This window comes from Amphiura filiformis, chromosome 6, assembly GCF_039555335.1.
Source record: "Amphiura filiformis chromosome 6, Afil_fr2py, whole genome shotgun sequence".
In the NCBI taxonomy this organism is placed as follows: domain Eukaryota; kingdom Metazoa; phylum Echinodermata; class Ophiuroidea; order Amphilepidida; family Amphiuridae; genus Amphiura; species Amphiura filiformis.
This window is the reverse complement of record NC_092633.1, coordinates 12430671-12452446: the sequence shown is the minus strand read 5'-3', so window position 1 is coordinate 12452446 and position 21776 is coordinate 12430671. Positions and strand designations below refer to the sequence as shown.

The 21776-nt window shown below is 36.1% G+C and overlaps 1 protein-coding gene across 2 annotated transcripts in view; it reads left to right on the top strand.

Annotated features, from left to right (window-relative positions):
• Window positions 1-12461, top strand: part of LOC140154983 (SEC14-like protein 2) — a 33351-nt gene extending 20890 nt beyond the window's left edge. For both annotated transcript variants that reach the window (XM_072177648.1, XM_072177649.1), the window contains exons 10-12: window positions 7606-7748; window positions 9032-9186; window positions 10678-12461. In XM_072177648.1, the coding sequence (XP_072033749.1) occupies window positions 7606-7748; window positions 9032-9186; window positions 10678-10811 (432 nt within the window). In that variant the 3' untranslated portion in view covers window positions 10812-12461. The remainder of the gene's footprint in view (window positions 1-7605; window positions 7749-9031; window positions 9187-10677) is intronic.
• The last annotated feature ends 9315 nt before the right edge of the window (window positions 12462-21776 follow it).

Sequence of the window (21776 nt, the reverse complement as noted above, 5' to 3'; positions counted from 1 at the left end):
AGGCATGAACAATGACAAAAATAAATAAAAAGCACACATTTGCCAGCAAAATAATAAAACCAAGAAAGCTAAAATTCAGTAGAGGGATACAAGGTTGTGTTATTTCAGATGTGGCAATAAGTATGATCACAAATGAAAATAGGAGTGCATCTTTTAGAGATTATTTTTTGTGCTGTGTTTAAACACTTTTGGCAAGTTAAATTACAAACTACATATTTTGCTGGACAGGGTAACACAAACTTATTTCTTCCCAAGTAACTTTTAACTACTTTGATGCTACAGTTTCAATTTTAGATGCCTTGCTGGAAAGAATCTTTTCCATTTCTTTACACATTAGGCTCTATTTGAGTCCTTTTACTATTGAATATCCATAGTATCAACATATAAAATTAAACTTGTTAAAACTATTCAACTGGACTCACGGTTTTTGAGAGGCAGCGGTTTCACACCTTATCCTAGGTGCATCTTCAGGCCGTCTGTTGGTCTGTCGGCAATTGGTCACTGACCAGTGGCGAGATGGTGTTGCCAGAGGTCGTAGATTTAGAGCCAAACTTCTTTGGAATGTTCTTAATAACAGAATTGTAGGCCCCCGCCAAGTTGTGACGCAGGCCGCCTCCCCTGTTGAGTGAAGGCTGTTCTTTCTTGACATAGATCGCTTCTTTAACTCCTCTTTCGCACCACCTGCGCTCCCTGTCTAAGATCACTGGCGTCCTTGTTGTCGAAGGAGTGATTCGTGCTGTCCAAATGCGTATATACTGCAGAATCCCCACAACTGGAGCTGGCACGTCTGTGTTGGTACACACGCTTAGCCAAGGTCTGTTTTGTTTCACCAATGTACAAGTCCTGGCAATTGTTGACCTTGCATTCAATAGCATAGACAATATTGCTCTGTTTGTCTTTGGGTGGCTTGTCTTTTGGGTGAACCAGCTTTTGTCTCAAAGGTTCTGCAGTATATACGCATTTGGACAGCACGAATCACTCCTTCGACAACAAGGACGTTGTGATCTTAGACAGGGAGCGCAGGTGGTACGAAAGAGGAGTTAAAGAAGCGATCTATGTCAAGAAAGAACAGCCTTCACTCAACAGGGGAGGCGGCCTGCGTCACAACTTGGCGGGGGCCTACAATTCCGTTATTAAGAACATTCCAAAGAAGTTTGGCTCTAAATCTACGACCTCTGGCAACACCATCTCGCCACTGGTCAGTGACCAATTGCCGACAGACCAACAGACGGCCTGAAGATGCACCTAGGATAAGGTGTGAAACCGTTGCCTCTCAAAAACCGTGAGTCCAGTTGAATAGTTTTAACAAGTTTAATTTTATATTTGATTATACCTGGATGAATGACAACCTTCACAAACATAGTATCAACAGCTGTTTGGTGCTCTATAGCTATCATCAGAGTGAGAATTCTCATCGCAGTTAAAATGTTTTACAAAGGTATTCTGCTTGTGAGCCCCTTTTCATTGAACTTTCATGATCCGTAGTTATTATTTGGTGCTCTCTAGCTATGCCGAGTGAAAGTTCTCATCTCATTTGAAATTTAAGTTTTACAAAGTTGGATCCGTGTGAATGCCTTTCTGAACTCTAGGTTGAATATGGTATACATCATCTAGATTTATTAGGCTGTTGCAACATCAAGTAGGCTCTCGTCTCAGTTTCAATGTTTTACAAAGTAAGATCCGTTTGAATGCTTTTCTGAAGTCCTGGTTGAATATGGTATAGATCATAGGATTGATTAGGCTGTTTCACCATCCTAAACCATTTGAGACATTTTATTGAACACTCATAAGGCCCCCCCCCAAAAAAAATTGAATTGCCCTCCGACCAAAAAAAAAAAATTAGAAATCTTGTTTCAATCACTTTAAAAAATAACACCTTATATTTTGACAGTATTAAGGACATTTAATTTGTTATTCACTCATATTATTAATTTTAAAATGCATATTTGATTAAAAACATGAAGTTTATCCATTTAAATCCAGTCCTACTAAGTTTTACCATAAAGTGTTCAAGCATTTGCTGATACTAGTCTTATAAATGGAGGAAGAACCCATGAAAAAAAAAGGTTCAACAACCGACTCTCCAAATTTTTGTTTTGGAATGGCAACGAAACAATATATTTTTTTGGCCTAATGTAAATGATCTGTATAGTTACGAAAGTGAAAGTTCTTATCACCGTTGAAATGTTTTACAAAGTAAGATCCGTTTGAATGCTTTTCTAAAGTCCTGGTTGAATATGGTATAGATCACAGGATTGACTAGGCTGTTACACCATCCTAACCAAGTAGTAGCATTAAAAGCTTGGAATGGCAAATTGGGGTTGCTAAGTTGCAGCAGGTAAACTATGAAAAATGGCAACCAGCATCCGATGAAGGTTACTACAACTATGGCCAGCACGATGGCATATTTTCTCTCTTTATGAATAGACATGGAGGTGCTCCTTTTGAAGACACTCCTTTTTCGTGTGGACATGCGTGATGTTCTGTCACTGCTTAACTCATCAACGGATATATCAACAGTTCCGAAACTGTTTTTTCTGGAGACATTGGGACTAAGAGACACAGTGGAGAGCTTCACAGATGTATCAGCACTGCTGTCTTCACCAGCACTGCTGGTAGTTGATGGGCGTCGGCGCAGCGTGAAATGTTTAATCGCGATGTAAATTCGCCAGTACAGGATGAGAATGATCACACATGGGATGTAGAAGGCGAACAATGTGCCGAGTACGGTAACAGCAGGACTGCTGGTTACTGCGCAGGTTTCTATTTTGACGTTAGTAGAGCTGAAATGAAACATAAGTGCTACAATAACTGCCAGAGTCCAAACAACGGCAATAGAAATCGCAGCATTGCGAGGAGTACGCCACTTGGTATACTGATTGGGCCTCACCACAGCAAGGTATCGGTCAGCTGAGATGAGGCACAGATTCCATATAGATGCGCTGCAGAGGAAGACATCCAAAGTTACCCACGTACGACACACCCATCTCTCCAATTTCCATTTGATGTCGTTGAATTCCTGAACAATAGCCAGCGGGAGCACGATGGTGCAAACCAGCAGGTCGGCAATGGCAAGTGATACAATGAAGTAGTTGACAACTTTGTGTATTTTAGGAGTTTTCCAAACAGCTATGCAGACCAGAAGATTGCCGACTACACCAATGACGATAAGGATGGGTAAAAATGTGACTCGTGCAAGACGCTGGCCATACGTTAGGGTATAGTCTTCAACCATGCTTTGATTCATAGTGTTATCAAGTGATGAATCCATTTTATTTGCGAGATGGTGGATGATCTACACTCAAGTTCAGTTTCTGCTCTTGTCTACATTACACTTATCTGTGGTGCATAGAAAATAACTGGATATGTTTCCTCAAAGGCTGTATCAATAATGATATAAAGTTGTGAGTTTTGGTGCATAGGGCTCCTGGGATAGCGTTATTACAGTTGAAATCCATACACCCCCTATGGAAGATGTTACCTTAATCTTCCGCAAAGGGAGTGTGAATTTCAAACAAGGTTACCTGAATGGGTGACTTCATTTGAAACCTACACCCCCTGTGTGGGCAACTATATGATCATGTCTTCCATAGGGGGTGTATGGATGTCAACTGGAATAGCCCATAGTTGTATTACAATACTTCCTGTGTAGTTCTTGTATTTATAACAAGAACAACACACATAGCGGATGTGGTCTTTTTCCATTTCACCTTGTTTTTGTTTATTTGGGTACATGGATGTATTTTTTTTTAACACTTTTCACTCAAGTCATATCATAAAAAGGTATCAAAATTCAAATTTTCTTAGAATTACAAAATTCCTGGGTATGGTAGGACTTCCTGTGTAGTTTCTGTCTGTACAACAACAACATGTCTAGCTGATGTGGCCTGTTTCCATTTCATCTAGTCTTTGTATACCGTATTGTTTGTAATAAACGCCCCGGGGGCGTTGCATTTTTCCAAAAGGGGGGCGTTTATTGGAAGTGAATTGTCAGTGAAAAAAGCTTTAAAATCGTATTCAATTTCCCGATGGTGCTCCTATTAAAAGGAGGGATTTACGACTATACATGATGGCGGCGCCCAAGGAAAATGATATCTTTGTGGGGAATTGAAACAAAATTACACCTGCAAGTGCATGGAATTGGTGAAATTCTACCATAATTAGGCAATGAAATGGATGGGAGTTGAGCCATAAAAGGTTTTGTCCATTCAATTTAGCGATCGTGACTGACATGACTGATGCAAGTTTTAAGCTTCTTTGTTCGCATTTTTGTCAATTTTTCACAGAAAAATTGGAGGGGGGCGTTTATTAGAGGGGGGCGTTTATTACAAACAATACGGTATTTGAGAGATGTATTTTTTTTTACACTTTACGCTGAAGTCCTAAAAAGGGTATCAAAATTCAAATTTCTTTCTGCACAAATCCAAATGGTAGGAATCGGTTCTCTTTTAAATTTTTATTGGGTTGCGATTTTTAATTTGTTTGTGCGGATTTTTAAATCGTCTTGTGTCATGTTGATACTTATAACATGGTTCATCGCTGAAGCTTTATTGAATGTAAAAAGTATTTTTTGTCTTCTTTGTGATACCATTGTAGGAGTTCCGCAAACTTTCTAAAACTGTTCAATACAGGAAAAAGCCTTTGAATTTAGGTTTTTATGAAATGCATAAAAATCATGGAGGGTTCTTTACTTTTTTAGAAAAAGCAACCTTTAATTAATTTTCTAAATTTTTCAAATCAATTTTTGGAATGCAATTGTAATTTCCATTTACTTAGTGATGTCCTTGCAGGAGTCAAACGTTCTGACAAAATCTGTTCAAACAGAAACAAACATTTTATGCACAACCGATTCCAGTAGTTAAACAAAACAATAGAAGGCTTCATCTTATGACATACGTTCAAAAAGGAAAGAAAATATAAGACATTGTGCTAACATGAAACAATATTAATAGGCTTTATCATAATGACAAATCTGTGCAAACAGCTCATAATACAATAACTGATTCCAATAGTTAAACATAGAACAAGAGTGTTCATCTTCTGTGGAAATGAAAAGGAAATATAAAACACTTTCTTGGTTTCAGCGCCAAAATTATGGAATCAGCTGCCCACTCACATCCGTGCAATAGACTTGATATCTCAGTTCAAATCGGCTCTGAAGACATTTCTGTTCGACAATGATTTATTTTAATTTATTTTTTGTGCAATCTGCATCATTTGAACATTGACTTTGTGCATTGGAGCCTGCTTTGTATATATTCTGCTGCAGGTTTTTAACATATTATCTTGTGTACTTTTAATTAATGCCAGTGTGTATTTCATATATATTTATGTGTAAACTGTACGATTAAGGTATTAAGGGTTTTTTAGTAATGTATTGGTTTTGTCTTACTTTTGTTCAGCGCCTTGAGGTGTATGCGTAAGGCGCTATAAAAATGCGGTTTTGGTGTTGTTGTTGTTGTTGTTGTTGGACAAAGAACAATACAAGACGCTATCAAATGACCATTCTTTTGAAACAGAAAGAAAATATATGAGGGTCATTCAATAAGTTCTACCTCCACTCTTATAACTTTGGTTCTGTAGATGGGAGCTTCTTCAAACTCAACAGAATTATACATTAGAGTGTCACCTATAAGTGAGGGCAAATTCATATTGATACCTTTTTCGATTTGCGTAAGTGACCTCAGAACCAAAATAAGATTTGATACACCGGAAATGGTAAAAAATTGTTAAACATTTACATGAAAATTTGTGCGTATCCCTCCTAAGCGATTAGCTTGATATGCAAGTGTTATTTTTTTTGCTAACAGATTGGAAATATAACTGATATGAAACAATTTCAAATGTGCAACCAAATAGCAAGATGGCCAGTAATAAAAATGCATTTTAACTTGAAAAATTATACCAGCATCCAATTTTTACAGTTATGTCTGATGATCTTCCTGAACATGAGAATATGCTTGGGGATCATCTGTATGAAATGAATTTTTATTAAGTTCTGTCTCAGAGCTGAAACTTAAAAATAAAAACACCAAATTTATCTATTTTCAGATTAGTTTCCTTAGTGTTCAATTACCCAGTGGTATTTCCATAGCAGGTTTAAAATGCTTCCAATTAGCCCTATATTTTAATACACACACTTTTCGCATATTTTTGTATTTCTGGCATTTCTAAGAAAAACATTAAATTTTATTGCAGTTCGTATCTGCTCTAATCTTTTTGGTGCTAAAAACAATGATTTTTGTTGGAGTGAAGTAGCTGGTTTTTTTTTTGTCATTATATAATTTGCATCATTTGGCTTTCAAAGCCACCAGTAGGCAAGGGGGCGACCTACATGTCTCATATTTACATTTGCATTTTTGATTTTTTTGTTACTTTTGACATCTTTTGATTGTGATTCTACTATTTTGTGCAACATTGGAGCATATGTATTCACTTTATATTTACTTTTAAAAATAGGGTATTGCATATACCCTATACGACGTCAGTCACAGCACCAACATCCTAACATCCCAACTGCTCATAGCGTCAAATAAGAACTGCCCCAAACAGACAAAGACTGTAACTCACTACCCTACTCAATAACCGCCATAGAAGGTACTAAGCAATTCAAAACACCCATCATAAACCACCTCAACCAACAAGACTAGTATACTCCATGCGCACACCTCATCCTGCGTGTATGTCATACATACATGGTGGAGTCTCCCCCAGGAGTGTTATGCAGTATAACTTCAGATTCAAATTCAGATACCCTCTATATGGATCTCAAATCAATCCGAAGTTGTATCGTGCAGCCCAATTTTTGTATCAGATTGTTCCTATTAGTCTAGGTTAAGCTCGTTTAACCCAATATGAAGTGTAAAGATGCAGCCAACTTGAAGTTGATTGACCTGAGGTTGACAGTTACATGACTATATCCAGTCATGTATATAATTATACACATCCAAATGCATATTGTTAATAAATATGCAGTTATAGAAACGATAAAAAAAGCTTGCATAAAAACTGGGGGAGGGGGGCAAGATGGTGCTATTCATTTATACAGTCCACAAAGTCAGGTGATGGGCGCCGTCCTTTCTCTAAATTCAGTAAATTTCCATCGTCAACCGTGTAATTGAATGGGATTATTTTGAAATTTTAAAACGCTTGAAATATCACAAACAAATAGACCTATGTTAATAAATAATATAAATACAAGCTAAAATCGTTGGGGTTCGATAATGAACCCCACAAAACTAACGGAGTATATGGAAAATGACATACGGCCGAGCGGTTTTGCCGGCTCTCTCCGACCATCATGCCACTCACCGCCTGCACAAAGTATGGTATGGTGCTTATTTGGAATGTGGTGGTTCTTGTGGAAGGTGAGAGACCTTATTTGCTTTCCGCAGGTTCTTCGCGATTCTGGTTGGAAATGTGAGGTCTTTTGAGCATGCCCTTCGGCAAACTTAAAACTATGATCTTCCCCCTATCAGACAGAGCCAAGCTGACAAACCATGAGTCCATCATTACAAGTGGTATAATTAGTGAGTTTATTGAATTGTGCTTAAATCTGTGAATATTGCTTCTCTATAAGTTCTTTTTTAAATTGTTTGCTTGCAGATAAAACAAGGTGGTGAGGTACCCAAGTCGTACTATAAGACTGAGTTTGATCTGACCCAGAAAGGCATGATAACTAAAGATATCTCTAGAGCTGGGGCATTGGAATTGAAATATGAAGTACACAAACCAGCAAGTGTTCTCAGGTAGGTTCTCAGCCATATTCCCAAGCTTTAAACATGGTAAACCAGACAATGTGGAATGTTTACACAAACCAGCAAGTGTTCTCAGGTAGGTTCTCAGCCATATTCCCAAGCTTTAAACAAGGTAAACCAGACAATGTGGAATGTTTACACAAACCAGCAAGTGTTCTCAGGTAGGTTCTCAGCCATATTCCAAGTTTTAATTGAAAAAGCTTAACCAGACAATATGGAATGTTAATGACATTGTTTTCAGGAGCACTACACTTTAACCATGACTGCTGCCAGTGCTGGTCATGTCTGTACAAATGTGTCTTTTTCCAAACTCTGTGACTTTTTTGTATTAAAGACAAAAAAAGTATCTCACAAAAACATTTTGCGATAATGGTACGTGCTATACTTTGTTTTGTTTTTAGTCCACTTTTTCTTGTTTTGTCACTATGCAACCACTTTGTTTTTTACAATTAAAAAAAGCCTGTACAAAAGGCCAAGCTATGCTCTAGGATGGGATTCACACACTTCCGCCAATCCAAAGTTCGCTATGTTGTGAAAACACTTGCTCCGCATATGACAAGCATATCCGCACGCACACATCAGCTGACTAAAGGTTGCAGTTGACTGCAAGTATGTATCAATATACCTGAGACTAATAGCTTGAGGTTTCCCCAGGGTGGGGCACTCTTACTCTCATGCTATCTATAAGATGTTTCATATTTAATTTGGACTTCCACATGTAAATTTGCCAGCAAAGGGCTGTTCCATTTCAAATCCATACATGCCATATGAAAGACATGACCTTATTCTCCACATAGGGGGTATAGATTTCAAATGTAGTCACCCTATTTGATATTCACACTCGCTGTGTGCAAGATTAAGGTCATGTCTTCCACAGGGGGTGTAAGGATTTGAAATGGAACAGCCCATTCACCATCAAGTGGCTCTGCTGGGGATTCAACTCTTTGCACCAGAAACAAAATACCCAATCACTGTATTATGTGCTTTCCCATGTGAGTTGAATTATGATATTCGGCAACGTCATTCAGCAGTGTGTGACTGCCTTTCCTGATAATCGTGTAAAAGAACTAGGTCATGCGATGCTATGCAGCTTGATCGGTGAATGAGGTGGCATGATTCAATTAGCCAATCAGAACCCCCACTTCCACGTTTATGCTGTAAACAGCACCAAATCGGCAGACCACTAAAGAACCATGCCAGAAACTATATAATGAAATCTTGAAATGTGAAAACTGAAATATCTTTACCTGACTTTACTATTATGTCAATTTCAGGTATACATTCAAGACCTATGACAATGACATTGGTTTTGGAGTGACACTTAATGATGTAACAAGCAAGAAACCTATTGTTGTCATGGAGAATAAGCGTCACAATAGTCACATGGTACCGGAGGATGGTGAACTCATATTGGAAAAACCTGGAACATGTAAGAGTTAATTTGTAATGAGATCATCCATCCCCATAACTGACCATTAATTTGCCCATCATACAGACTGTATCAAAATGATCGTTACCCATCACATCTGATGTTTATTGAAAATCCTGCTTCCTCCTAATGCAACATTGGATCCTCTTCAAATGACCTGAATTGTATAATGACCTTTTATAACATTGAGCTATAAATTTGGTGCATCGTATGTTGCATTTCGATGTAGCAGTCTTGTCTGTAATCATACGTTAAACAATCCAGATTGTTTTATTGAGATCCAACACCACAAAATGCTCTTCCCAAAAAAGTTTTTTTAATAATGAAAAAAAAAAGGAGAAAACACCAGGGTTATTCCCCCATTTTGATATCAGACATATTTATATCCTAACCTGATGACCTTAATCCTACATGTAAATGATCTGTAATATCAGCTATTTTGCATGCACATGACTTACTGAGTTTTAGTGTCATTTTTAGAATTTGCAACTATAAACACTAAGGTGACTCTACACACTAACAAAGGTGCCCCAAATTTTCCTAGTGCAGATGGATGCATTTAATTTCACAATTCAAATAAAACAAGCAGCTTATTGAATTTCAGTTAGAAATGACCATGGTATCTTCAGTAGATAGCAGATATTTGCAATGTAATTATTCAGTAAATACAGCACTGTTCTTTTTTTTTTTTATGAAAAAATTGTCATCCTGTTTTGGCAAATGAAAAATATCAGAATCCTAATCCTTTACTTTGTTCTAACTGGCAATAAAAGCCCAATCTTAATATTTAAGTTTCAATCAATGCTTTGAACATGCATTTTAGGGTGTATTTCATATGCTGTGACAATCAAGCCCAAAGACTTTTCAGGTTCTACATTCTCATTTGTAGAAAACACATTTTGAGTGTGTAGACTTGTTTCAAGTCTTTTAATTTTGTGAGTGCAATTGTAAGAAAACATACAAAATTGCACATATTTGGCCCATTTTCCATGAAAATGAAAAAATTATTCAAATTTCATTTAATGCCAGTTAGTACTATCTAATGGATTATGATTTAGCTATGTTTCATTGCAAAACAGGATAATATCTTTTAAGCCAAACAAAATTTGTGCTGCATTTTTTTTTTAGTATTTCACCCAAATTGCAAAATATTTACAGATTTTGGTGATTTACTGACCTTATTTGAAAGGTCCGTCCCCGCGTAGCTCAGTAGAACAGGGTTTGTTGTGTTGCCTAATGTAATTATTATACCGTATTCATTCCAATAACCGCCCAGGGTGCTTTACGAAGTATTTTTGGGTGGGCGCTTATTTTTACCTGGTTTACCTAATTTTTTCGTAAGGGCTGTTTATTAGAGACAAATTTACCTACGTTATAATAGGGTCACAAGATGTTGGCCAGAGGCATTGGTCAATAAAACTGAATTTAATAGTTTCCTGTTGTTTTTATCTCTTAGGGAATAAAATATACAAATTTTTTATACTTTGCCAGATACTGTCAAGTTTGACAACTCGTACAGTTGGACCAAAGGTAAAGCAGTGAGCTATTTACTTGAAGTACTTGAACCCACCGATGAAGAACCAAACTTTGTTGAGCAGACAGCTGAACTGGATTTGAACAAATAACCTCATTATTTACACCTCAGTATGGTCTTTGAGAAATGCCAACCTTCCCACATCTGCCCCAGAAATAAATGGGCTATTCCAGTTGAATTCCCTACACCCCCTGTGGAAGACAATGACCTTAATCTCCCACACATTTGTCTAAGTCTGTCTATGCATCTGCCTTAAATAATGCGCACAATCCTAGATGCCTTTCCTTTTGTATTCCTTTTGACCATATAGACCTCAAATGTATTTGTTAAAGACCTAAATGAGCAGGTGTGTAGTACTTGGTATATTTTCCAAATTCTGATTTAAGTACTTTAACAGCAGTTATAGTATTCGTCAAGGTCCTTCAGTGGTGTCCTATTGCTCTTCCAGATTATTGTGTAAAAGAACTAGGTCATGCCTGGGTCACGCGATGCTACATAGTTTGATTGGCGAATGAGATGCCGATGTGATGACGACATGATTCAATTAGCCAATCAGAACCCTGCTTCTGTGTTTACACTGCACTATAAACAGCGCCAAATCGGAAGACCACTGAATATTCTTGCCGAAAACTTGAGCAATAATATATTAATATTTTATGTAAATATGGTACATGATTTGTTTTTCGTATTAAAATACTTTTTATTATTCATTTACTCTATGCATGACATAATGTGCCTTTATTAGTATGTGTATAAAATAATGTGCTTTTATTATCATGCATGACATAATGTGCCTTAATTATCATATGCATTTGGCCCAAGGCCCACCTTATTATTAATGATTCACTCTAATCAAGATTTCTTTGAGCAATTTATATTGATTTTGAGTGAAATATGGAAATGTATAGAGTTGATTGACAGTGCAATGTTTATAAATGAGTGTTTAAATTCTATAATTATTGAAATATTATAATAATTATATTGTATTGTCACAGCAATTGAAAGGTCTATCCCATTATGCTTTGAGGTGCCATAATAGAACTGCACTTGCCAAAACACCCAAAATCCCTCACTTCAACTTTTTTAATTACTTGCTTAAATTAGGGGTGCCGAAACTTTTGTTTAAAAACATATCACCCCTAAAGTATTGTGAATCTATTGAGAGCTATCAATATTTAAGCGGCTCTTACTTATGTTTTGTATGTATTTGCTATGGAGCAAGCAGATACACTGCAATGCATGATGGGATAGTCCCTTCAGCTGCTATGGTGTATTGTATTTATGGAAAAAGAAAAATTAAAGGTATATGATTAATGTATAAAAACATTTATATTCTCAGAAAGTTTAAAGTATATTTTAACTGCTTGATCATCATGTTTGAAAGTAATAGATCAGGGTTCTCACAGTCTGGACAATTCATGGACATTTAAGTTCATTGACCTTCCAGCAATAAATTAATGGCAAAAGTTATTGAAATGGTCCAATCCATTGAAATTCCACAATCCCCCTGTAAAAGAGTTGAAAATATTTTCCACAGGGGAGTATGAATTTCAAATGGAATCAGCATATTAACCATCTCAACCCACCCTCCCTCTTTGGAAGATTCAGGTAGAATCTTTCTCAGAGAGTGTATGAAATTCAAAAGGAGCTTCCTAATGTGTTCATTCCATTTGAAATTCATACTCCCCCATAAAAAATATTTCCAAAATCTGGTGGGGGACTTTCAATGGAATAACACAATGCCTCATTTCAAATATATAGTTTTAGTTTTGGTTTTGGTTTTGGTCACATGGTTTCCTATTGTCCTGCCTAACCACTTGAATCACAAGATATCGATCTCTTTGTTTCTACCTTTTGTTTAAAACTAAACATTTGTGACAGGTAGTTTAGGTTTTGGTTTCAGTTTCTTATAAGTGGTGTGACGAATAAAATTACAGGATTTTCGAGTTACCTGATCTAAGTATACAAAAGAAATGTTTAAATTTCGCAGTGCAATATTCACGAGCAGAGAAGTCGAACAAAACAGTCTACATTTGAAAGCATTGATTTAGTTTGAAAGCATTGGCTTGAGACTACGAAATAGCCTAAACTGATTTCACTGTGAAAATATATAGACCATCGAAATATTTGCATTCGACATTACAAAAGGGCCACTACTGTAATTGTATAGGTGCTATAAACAAAATCGATTCATGTCCTTAATCCCATGTACCAGAATCGATGGAAGGCCATTATATGACCTCTAATAACCTAATGACTTTTACTGAAGCAATTTTTACTGCAAAAGTAGAAGATAGAGGGGAGAAGATTGGGGTGTGTGTGTGTGTGTGGGGGGGGGTTGAAGGGCAAGGGGATATGGGCGGAGAGAGAGAAACATATGAGAGAGAGCATTGGAAGTGAAGGGGAAGGGGGAGGGGAGCTCGAGATGCAGATTGCGAATGTAGGGGAGGAGGAGGGGGAAAGGGGTAATTTAGGAAAGAGGTGGTTATATAGGGAGGGAGCCCCCTCTTAAAGAGGTATGGGTTGTGCTTCCGGGGATAATAAACTAATTCATAATCAAATCATCTCCATGCATCGTTTATGTTTCATACAAACAAACAAATTCCCCACCCCACCCCATCCTTCAGTATACTGCGCATGTATATGATTTCTAGGCCTAGAACTCGTGAGTGTAATATGCCACCTACCTTCGACAGAGAGCATCAACTGTCGTCCATGGGATAGATTTCGATATCAATCATGATAATAATTATGTTAGCACAATAGGCTATTGTATACTTCTGGTTATATACCCTATACTGTGTCCTCCCAGCATAATAGTGTTATGATTGCAGATCAGATCAGCTCTACTTTTTAATCCTTGATTTTTGGTTTCTGAACAAAAGAGAAACCAAAACTATATATTTGAAATGAGGGAATGTCACAAAATTGTTTCAAAGAGAAAGTAAGAATACCATCTATGGAATAGTGATTGTAAACGGAGCTGCAGTGAAAAATTCTACATAACAGAAAAGCAATGTTAGCTCTTCAAGGAGCGGTTTTGGCTATCTTAATTTTATAGTTTGTCTCAAAGCCTTCCCAAGTTGAAAATCAAATGCAGTTTTTTTGTAGGGTTTTTTTGGGTTTGTTTTTTTACTTTTAATTTTCTTTTATCAAACTGGGGGACAATCTTTTTGACAAGAAAGAGCCAGGGAATACGCATGCAATATAATTTCAATATGTTCAAGATGAAGAATATTATTGAGATTTACGACTTAAACTTATGATTTTTGTGTGGTGAATTAAGGAAAAAAGTGGAAAAATGAAAAGCAGGCAATTATACTAATGCGCACAGGGGCGTTGAGACAAACTATCAAATTAAAATGGCATTTAGATGCCACTTGTAAGACTATTATTGTATCTGTTGGACTGGCATCATATGATGAGGTCATTGAATTTTAAAATCGAAAGTCTGTGGGAATCCTGGAATAAAATATTTTGGAGATAGGGTTGCACAACTAAATTAACAATTGCAATAATAGAATAAAAAAATAAGAAATTGAATAAATTAATATATTTTCATTTTGTGAAATATGAACTGCTCCATTCAACTCAGGTGCAGTTCGTTGAATGGAACAGTCCATATTTCACCTCATGAAAATATTCTTACTATTGTACTCATAAACATTCATACTTGTACTCACTTCTCACTTCTTGTGTGGTTTAGCACGAAATAATAATAGGATTAGAGTTAAGGTTAGGGTTAGGATTAGAGTTGGGATTTGTTTGGTATACGCTGGCGAAGTTACGTAATTAATCAGATTAATTACCATAGCAATAGGTGAAATTTTTTTGAACATATCGCTGCACTACAAGCAGGTTACACTCATCACCTGTGTATGTCTGCAATCATAGATTGAATACAATACTGGTCTTTTCAAAGATCTAATCTTACAGGTGCAAGTAATCAGCATGATATGGTTCAATGAAGAGGTACCGCGTGAACGTATCAGTGCAGGGCGGTATATTCAAAAATTGTTTTCACCTATTGCTATGGTAGGTAATCCGATTATTACGTAACTTCGCCAGCGTATTCTCTTACACGAAGGATACACCTGTTTTGTTCTACTTCATTTCATAATTCACCAGGACAACAAAATAAATTTAAAATATTTTAAAGCAACACCCATATCTTGATCAGTTCAGGTGCTCACATGTGCGAAAGTTAACTTATTATACATGCATAAGTTAACACAACACACTTGCATGTTTAATAGAAGTCATAATATTATTTGGTGTGAACTAGTAATCAAGCTGAAGTTGTGCAACTCTATTTAGAGAATTGGTGTAAATTTCACTTCATTCCCACCAGTTTCTAAAATTTTAGGCAGTCCATTAAATATATGGTGCAACTCATATTATTAACCAGATATTTTTAAATTATACTGATACAAAGCCAAACCTTTTCTAGATTTGCATTGTCATGCACTTAGCCTATAAACTACTATATGCAATGTATTCTTCATTTCTGGAAGTCAGTATTAAAAGCAAAATAGCTGAAATGTTGTACATAATGTGTGTTATTTGTAAACAATCATGGCTATTATAATATGCGACTTAAAGAATAAGGTGACGAAAAAAACTGGCTGGATGGACCTGTCAAGTGGGGTTGGGCTGGGCTTTCTACAGATCTACAAAGTCTGTAAATAATACATTTTTGTCAGTCACAATTATTTTTTTTGCCCATAACAGTTAATTTTACATGCATGCAGCAAATTCCGTCAAACTCAATCCACTTTTGGCTAAAAACGGCTGATTTTCATGCATACGCAAAATAACTTGCATTTAACAAACCAAAAGGCTGTATGTGAACATGTTTTACAAGTAGAAAATTAATATTAATTGAAATAAACAAAACACCATCTAAAAGTAAGTTTGTTCCAGCTTCATTATACGGTAGTCTGCACTTGAGATATTTCAATTGTAATATTTACCTTAGAAATCAATGCAGGTGCTAAATAAACACGGATACCAAAATCTAGTAAATCCAGGGGACTTTGAAAAGGTTTTGATCGCCATATTTTCATGGAATATAGAAGTTCATACTGGCGTCTTTGTCTTCAGTAGATAACACAACTAACATAAAATATACCGAATATTAGAAATTAACTTTGGGCTATTTTTCACAAATGAACAGCAATTTCCGACAATTTTGATCCACTTTTGGCTAAAAACGGCTGATTATTCATGCATACGCAAAATAATATATTTTAAGGGGTGGGGTATGAACATTTGGACAGTATTTATTGTGGGACATTAGAGCACATAAGACATATCGAATTGCATTCTAAATACAAAAAACATCCTTCTGATATCAAATAATTTTGATTTTCTGAAATTCGCAATGTAATACACATTTTATGGCAAATGATTAAAAATTGATATTTTTGATATTTAACAGTACTCGAAGTAAACTTTATAAATCTGATGATTTATACTTAAAGTGATACATGTAGGTGGGATGAAAAGCCACCGATCAATTGAAAATTTTGACCTTTCGTTTTGAAGATATGGATTTTTTCCCAAAACACCAACAAAAATTAGGTCTTTTAGGGAAAAAATCCATATCTTCAATATGAAAGGTCAAAATTTTCAATTGATCGTCGGCTTTTCCTCCCAGCTACATGCACTTTAGGAATATGTCATTAGATTTATAAAATTTACTTCGAGGACTGTTATATATCAAAAATGTGAAAATATCAAATTTTAATAATTTGTCATAAAATTTGTATTATATCGTGAATTTCAAAAAATTCAGAAAGACATTCTTCGTATACAGGATGCAATTCGATATGTCTGATGTACTTTCATGTCCCACAAAAAATACTATCGAAACGCTGAAAACGCTCATTCCAGATCCCTTAACTACTTGAGAAAGTTCCTGCAATTTTATTGGTTCTTAGCCGTTCCGGTATCGGTGGCGTTTATCAATAACGGGACTGATCGATTCTAAGCCATAGGTAATTCCTTGCAAAATGATTTAATTTGGTTAAAATTTGGTATACTTATATGAGACGATAGATGCACGACAGTGGTTAAAAACAATACCTTTATTATCTAAACAATGCACAAAAGGAAAATTACATTTATTGTACTGTTGTAAAATAAGAGAAAGTCAGTGGCGTACGCAAAGGGATGCCTCCCCTTTTTGTCAGTCAGTCGGGGTAAATATGCACCCAGTCGGGGGGAATGGCTATCTCGTTCAGGAGACAAAATGACAACATCTATTTTAATTTGAACTATCTTCGGTAGATAGCAGAAACTTGAATTCGTATACGGAAGGACAATGTTACAATACTAATTCTTTAACATTATAATTTGATCTTCAGTAGATAGCACCACTAACACTATTCTAAATTCAATCGTTAAAGAGACCGAATAATAACATGCATGTAATTTATGGTATTTTCAGTAGATGGTAAAAACACATAGGGCCCTACATTACACCAAATGGCTAGATGTGGACACGTTTTACGAATTGAAATAAACAAAACCCCGTCTAACGCGACTTTTAACAAGTTTGACAGAATCTCAGAAGGTGCGGGTTGAACTTGTTGAAAGGCCTATATTATATTGAACATACACCTGACTTGTACACGCCTATAACCTATAATATGTAAAAATGATATTTTTGACATTAAACAGCCCTCGAAGTAAGCTTTATAAATCTGGGAGGAAAAGCCGACCATCATTTGAAAATGTTGACCTTTCGTATTGTCGAAAAGAACTAAAAATTGTAGATATTTTGGCAAAAAAATCTACTCTCGATTATAGAAAAATGCAGAAGTATTTCTTTTGCATTAAAATATAATATCCTATTTTTGCCAATCCTCTGCTTTCTAACTGGCAATAAAAGTCAAATGTTGATAGTTTTGAAATTTGAGGGATTGATGGGCCAAAACATATTTTAAAATATTGTAGTGTGTTTTTATACAAAACGGTTTAAAATGTTTTCATGACCTCTATAACCCAGACATTTTTAAAATGTTTTAAAACGTTTTGAAAACGTTTTGTGTTTGTAGGGAAGTCATTAACGTACCTCAGGAGTTCCTCGCAAAATATATTTACGTCATCCAATATTTCACTAGAGACAGACACACACAAGTAGCGTTCCATACACGTTTTTTTAAAAATCAGATTTGCTATTTACAGGTTGAAAATATTCACAATTTTTTAAAAACTAGACACATTCATGGCGAATTGTCTGATGACAATGCAACATTCAATGTTGCTGTGGACGCTCCATTATTCGCAATAGTGACAATTTGAACACAGAACATCGAAACTGCGGTTGTTAACTCACTGCAACTGGAACATGTGCGAAATATCTTGTCCGCAGTTTGCGGTGTAACGTTATACTCATTCTTAATGTAAATATATTCTGACCAACCGAGTAATGGACAAAAAAAGTAGAAAAGGACCTTTTTCAAATCCACTCAGAAATTATATCAAATCAGGAATCTTGATCACTCTGTTGTAGTACCGTATTAAAAACTCGATAGTTAGCATATGTGCTAGTAAGCGCTTTTAAAACATGCAAACATGAAAAGTGCAAAAAGGGTTTTGAGCAAATCATCGATAGGCTACACATTGGTATACACGAACAAGTAAATCTGCAAATGTGTGTCTTAACCCCATTACCTCAGTTGGTAAAGCGCCGGACTTTGGTACAAGTTCATGTTTTCAAAAGCGCTCGATAGTAAGCACATTATGCTAACTATCGAGTTTTTTACGGTATTTCTAGATGTTTGATAAAACGGCAACATTGTTTGGTCTTGATGACGTTTTCAAACTTTCTGGTTGCCGTTTTTAATTGGTCGTAGATGTTGTCTACTTTGTAAGCCCCTCATCTTTTGTTCATAATGTTCTGCCCCTACTTCTTATCCGAATTGCCTCCTTCAGCCAGCGTGTTGTTTTATCTGATTCGTGGCCTATGATCTGAGCCTCCTTTAAACCCAATGACAATTTTTGGTTGCTACATGTTCTGCTATTGTCGATTTATGAAATTCTAATGTTGAGACATTCCTTTGAGCCCTGGTAAAACTTTTTGCATTTTCTTCTCACTTTCTGGTTTGTGTTCTGAAAGTCCTGTGCCGAACAAGTGGCCGGTGTCACCAATGTATGTTTTGGGACTGTGAAAGGTCCATTACAAACTAGATCTACGACCAACATTTCAACAAACGGCAACCAGGAAGTTTAGAAACGACATAAAGACCAGACAGTGTTGCCGTTATATCGAACATCTAGAAAAATCACAACAGAGTGATCAAGATTCCTGATAGGAATTGAAATATTAATTACCAGAATCATTGGATCTGAAAAAGAACCTTTTCCATTTTATTGAACTATGAACGATACTGATGAATCTGTTTCAGCGAATAATGGGCATATTACAACATCTTGAATCCAAATCCAAGCTAAGAAAAATACCATTGTGGTTCTTGACATGAGTTCGTGATACTTCAATGGATAAACTATAGCACAATATCTATCATGTGCAATGGATCCTAGAGTGCCTATGCTCACTGCACAGAGTATAATCGTTATAGCAGCAGTGAATGAACACAAAACGTCAGAAAACGACCAATTGTTGGTTATCGTAGATACAAGTAAGAAAGGCATTCCGATACAACCATCAGCTATGACGATATTTGCTATAACGATAGCTGTTTTTATTTTGTAATGATAGCAAGAACCATAGAATTCCCGATGATGTTGAGAAGCATAATTACACCGATGGAAACTGCTTGGGTGATGACAGTGGCAGCATTTCGAGAGTCCTCGACAGATGTTTTACTGTTAAAGAAGCTGTAATGTTAGCAGCAGTGGCATTTATCGGAGTAATGACAATTTGAACACTCGCGTCCGATTAATCCATGGTCTCTGTTCTTTATAAAAGTCCCAAACAGTAACTGTTTAAATGCAGCTCTGTATTGCCTGTTTAAAACTCCGTACAAGATTGGGTTGAGCATTGAGTTAGTCATTGATAACCATGTTGTGGCTGTATAAAATGCATCAGTAAAACCATTATAACCAAATGCAATAGCATACATTGTTACTAGATGAGGCATCCAGCAAATCAAGAAAACAGCAATTACAATGAAAAGGATGAAAGCACTCTTTGCATCTTTCTTAAATTGAGCTATAGAAGGATCAGATAACACAGAGGTGCGTTTACGTTTGGTATTTTTCGTTGCAATTTCAGTCTGATGAGCAACTGATGTCTTTAAAGCAGTTATTTGTCGAGAATGCCTCCTGGCTACCATGAGAATTCTTATATAGCAATATAACATGACTGTCATGGGTCCAAGGGAGTAAAATATGGTTAATGATAAGGTGTACGAAATATCTTGTCCCCAGTTTGCTGTGCAGAGATATTCATTCTGAATGTAAATATATTCTACAACCTGGCCAACACCACTCCACTGGTTGCCAGAGTCAAGATTCATCAACTTAAATTTCTCGGCCATATACTGCGTCTTGAAGATGGCGAGCCTGTGAAAGAATATGCGCTTTATATTCCACCACATGGGAAGAGGAAACCAGGACGGCCACGCACACTGTACTTACAGTATGTCCAGCACCTCCTGGGAGATACTGAAAGGATGCTGCAGCCAAACAAAATTGTTTCGCTTGCCCACGATCGCATTAGTTGGAGAAAGCTTGTAGTCGCCTGCTCCGCAGCCGACTGATGATGATGATGGTAAAAACACATACATTAAACCAAATGGCTAGATTAGTCAGTATTAATAGAAATAAACAAAACACCGTCTAACGCGACTTTTAACAAGTTTGACAGAATCTCGGAAGGTGCGGGTTGAACTTGTTGAAGCCGACCATCATTTGAAAATGTTAACCTTTCGTATTGTCGAAAAGAACTAAAAATTTTAGATATTTTGGCAAAAAAATCTACTATCGATTAGGGAAAATGCAGAAGTATTTCTTTTGCATTAAAATATAATATTCTATTTTTGCCAAATGAAACATAGCTCAATCTTAATCCTTTACTTGTTTCTAACTGGCAATAAAAGTCAAATGTTGATAGTTTCTAAATTTGAGGGAATATGGGCCAAAAGCATGTCATTTAACATGATTTGTAACAAAAAATTCAAAGATTTGCCACTTAAGAATTAACATAAGTCTAAGCATTTAGAATTTAGAGTATAAGCTATGACTTTACTCACAAATTATTTAATGTTAATAATTGCTTATAAATAGAAAATGTGTTTTCCAAAGATTAGTCTATTATATGCATAACCTTATCTTAAAAACGCATGTTTTTTGGCCCTTTTTTCTCCAAAATTGACCAATTTGACTTTCATTGCCAGTTATAACTAACTAAAGGATTAGGATTTAGCAATGTTTCATTTATAGCAAACAGGATAATATGTTTTTAATTCCAAAAATTAGTTTTGTATTTTTCTGGAATTTGGAGTACGTCTATCATCATATCTATAGTCTTATGTGTCAAATCAGACATTTTACCATCTGCTATGATAGTCTTCATATTTTGTCTGATTGGAATGGACAAGATTCCCTTTGTATGCAAGGAACAAAGCAAACACAAAACGTTTTTGATATTATTCGCAAAAGGTTATAAAAGGTTTCCAGAAAACGTTTAAATGCCGGGTTATATAAACAGAGTGCCTATGCTCACTGCACAGAGTACAATCGTTATAGCAGCAGTGAATGAACACAAAACGTCAGAAAACGGCCAATTGTTGGTTATCGTAGATACAAGTAAGAAAGGCATTCCGATACAACCATTGGTGACATCAGCTATGACGATATTTGCTATAACGATAGCTGTTTTTATTTTGTAATGCTGGATTCTTGTAAATAGCTAGAACCATAGAATTCCCGATGATGTTGAGAAGCATAATTACACCGATGGAAACTGCTTGGGTGATGACAGTGGCAGCATTTCGAGAGTCCTCGACAGATGTTTTACTGTTAAAGAAGCTGTAATGTTAGCAGCAGTGGCATTTATCGGAGAAATGACACCGAATGACTTTAG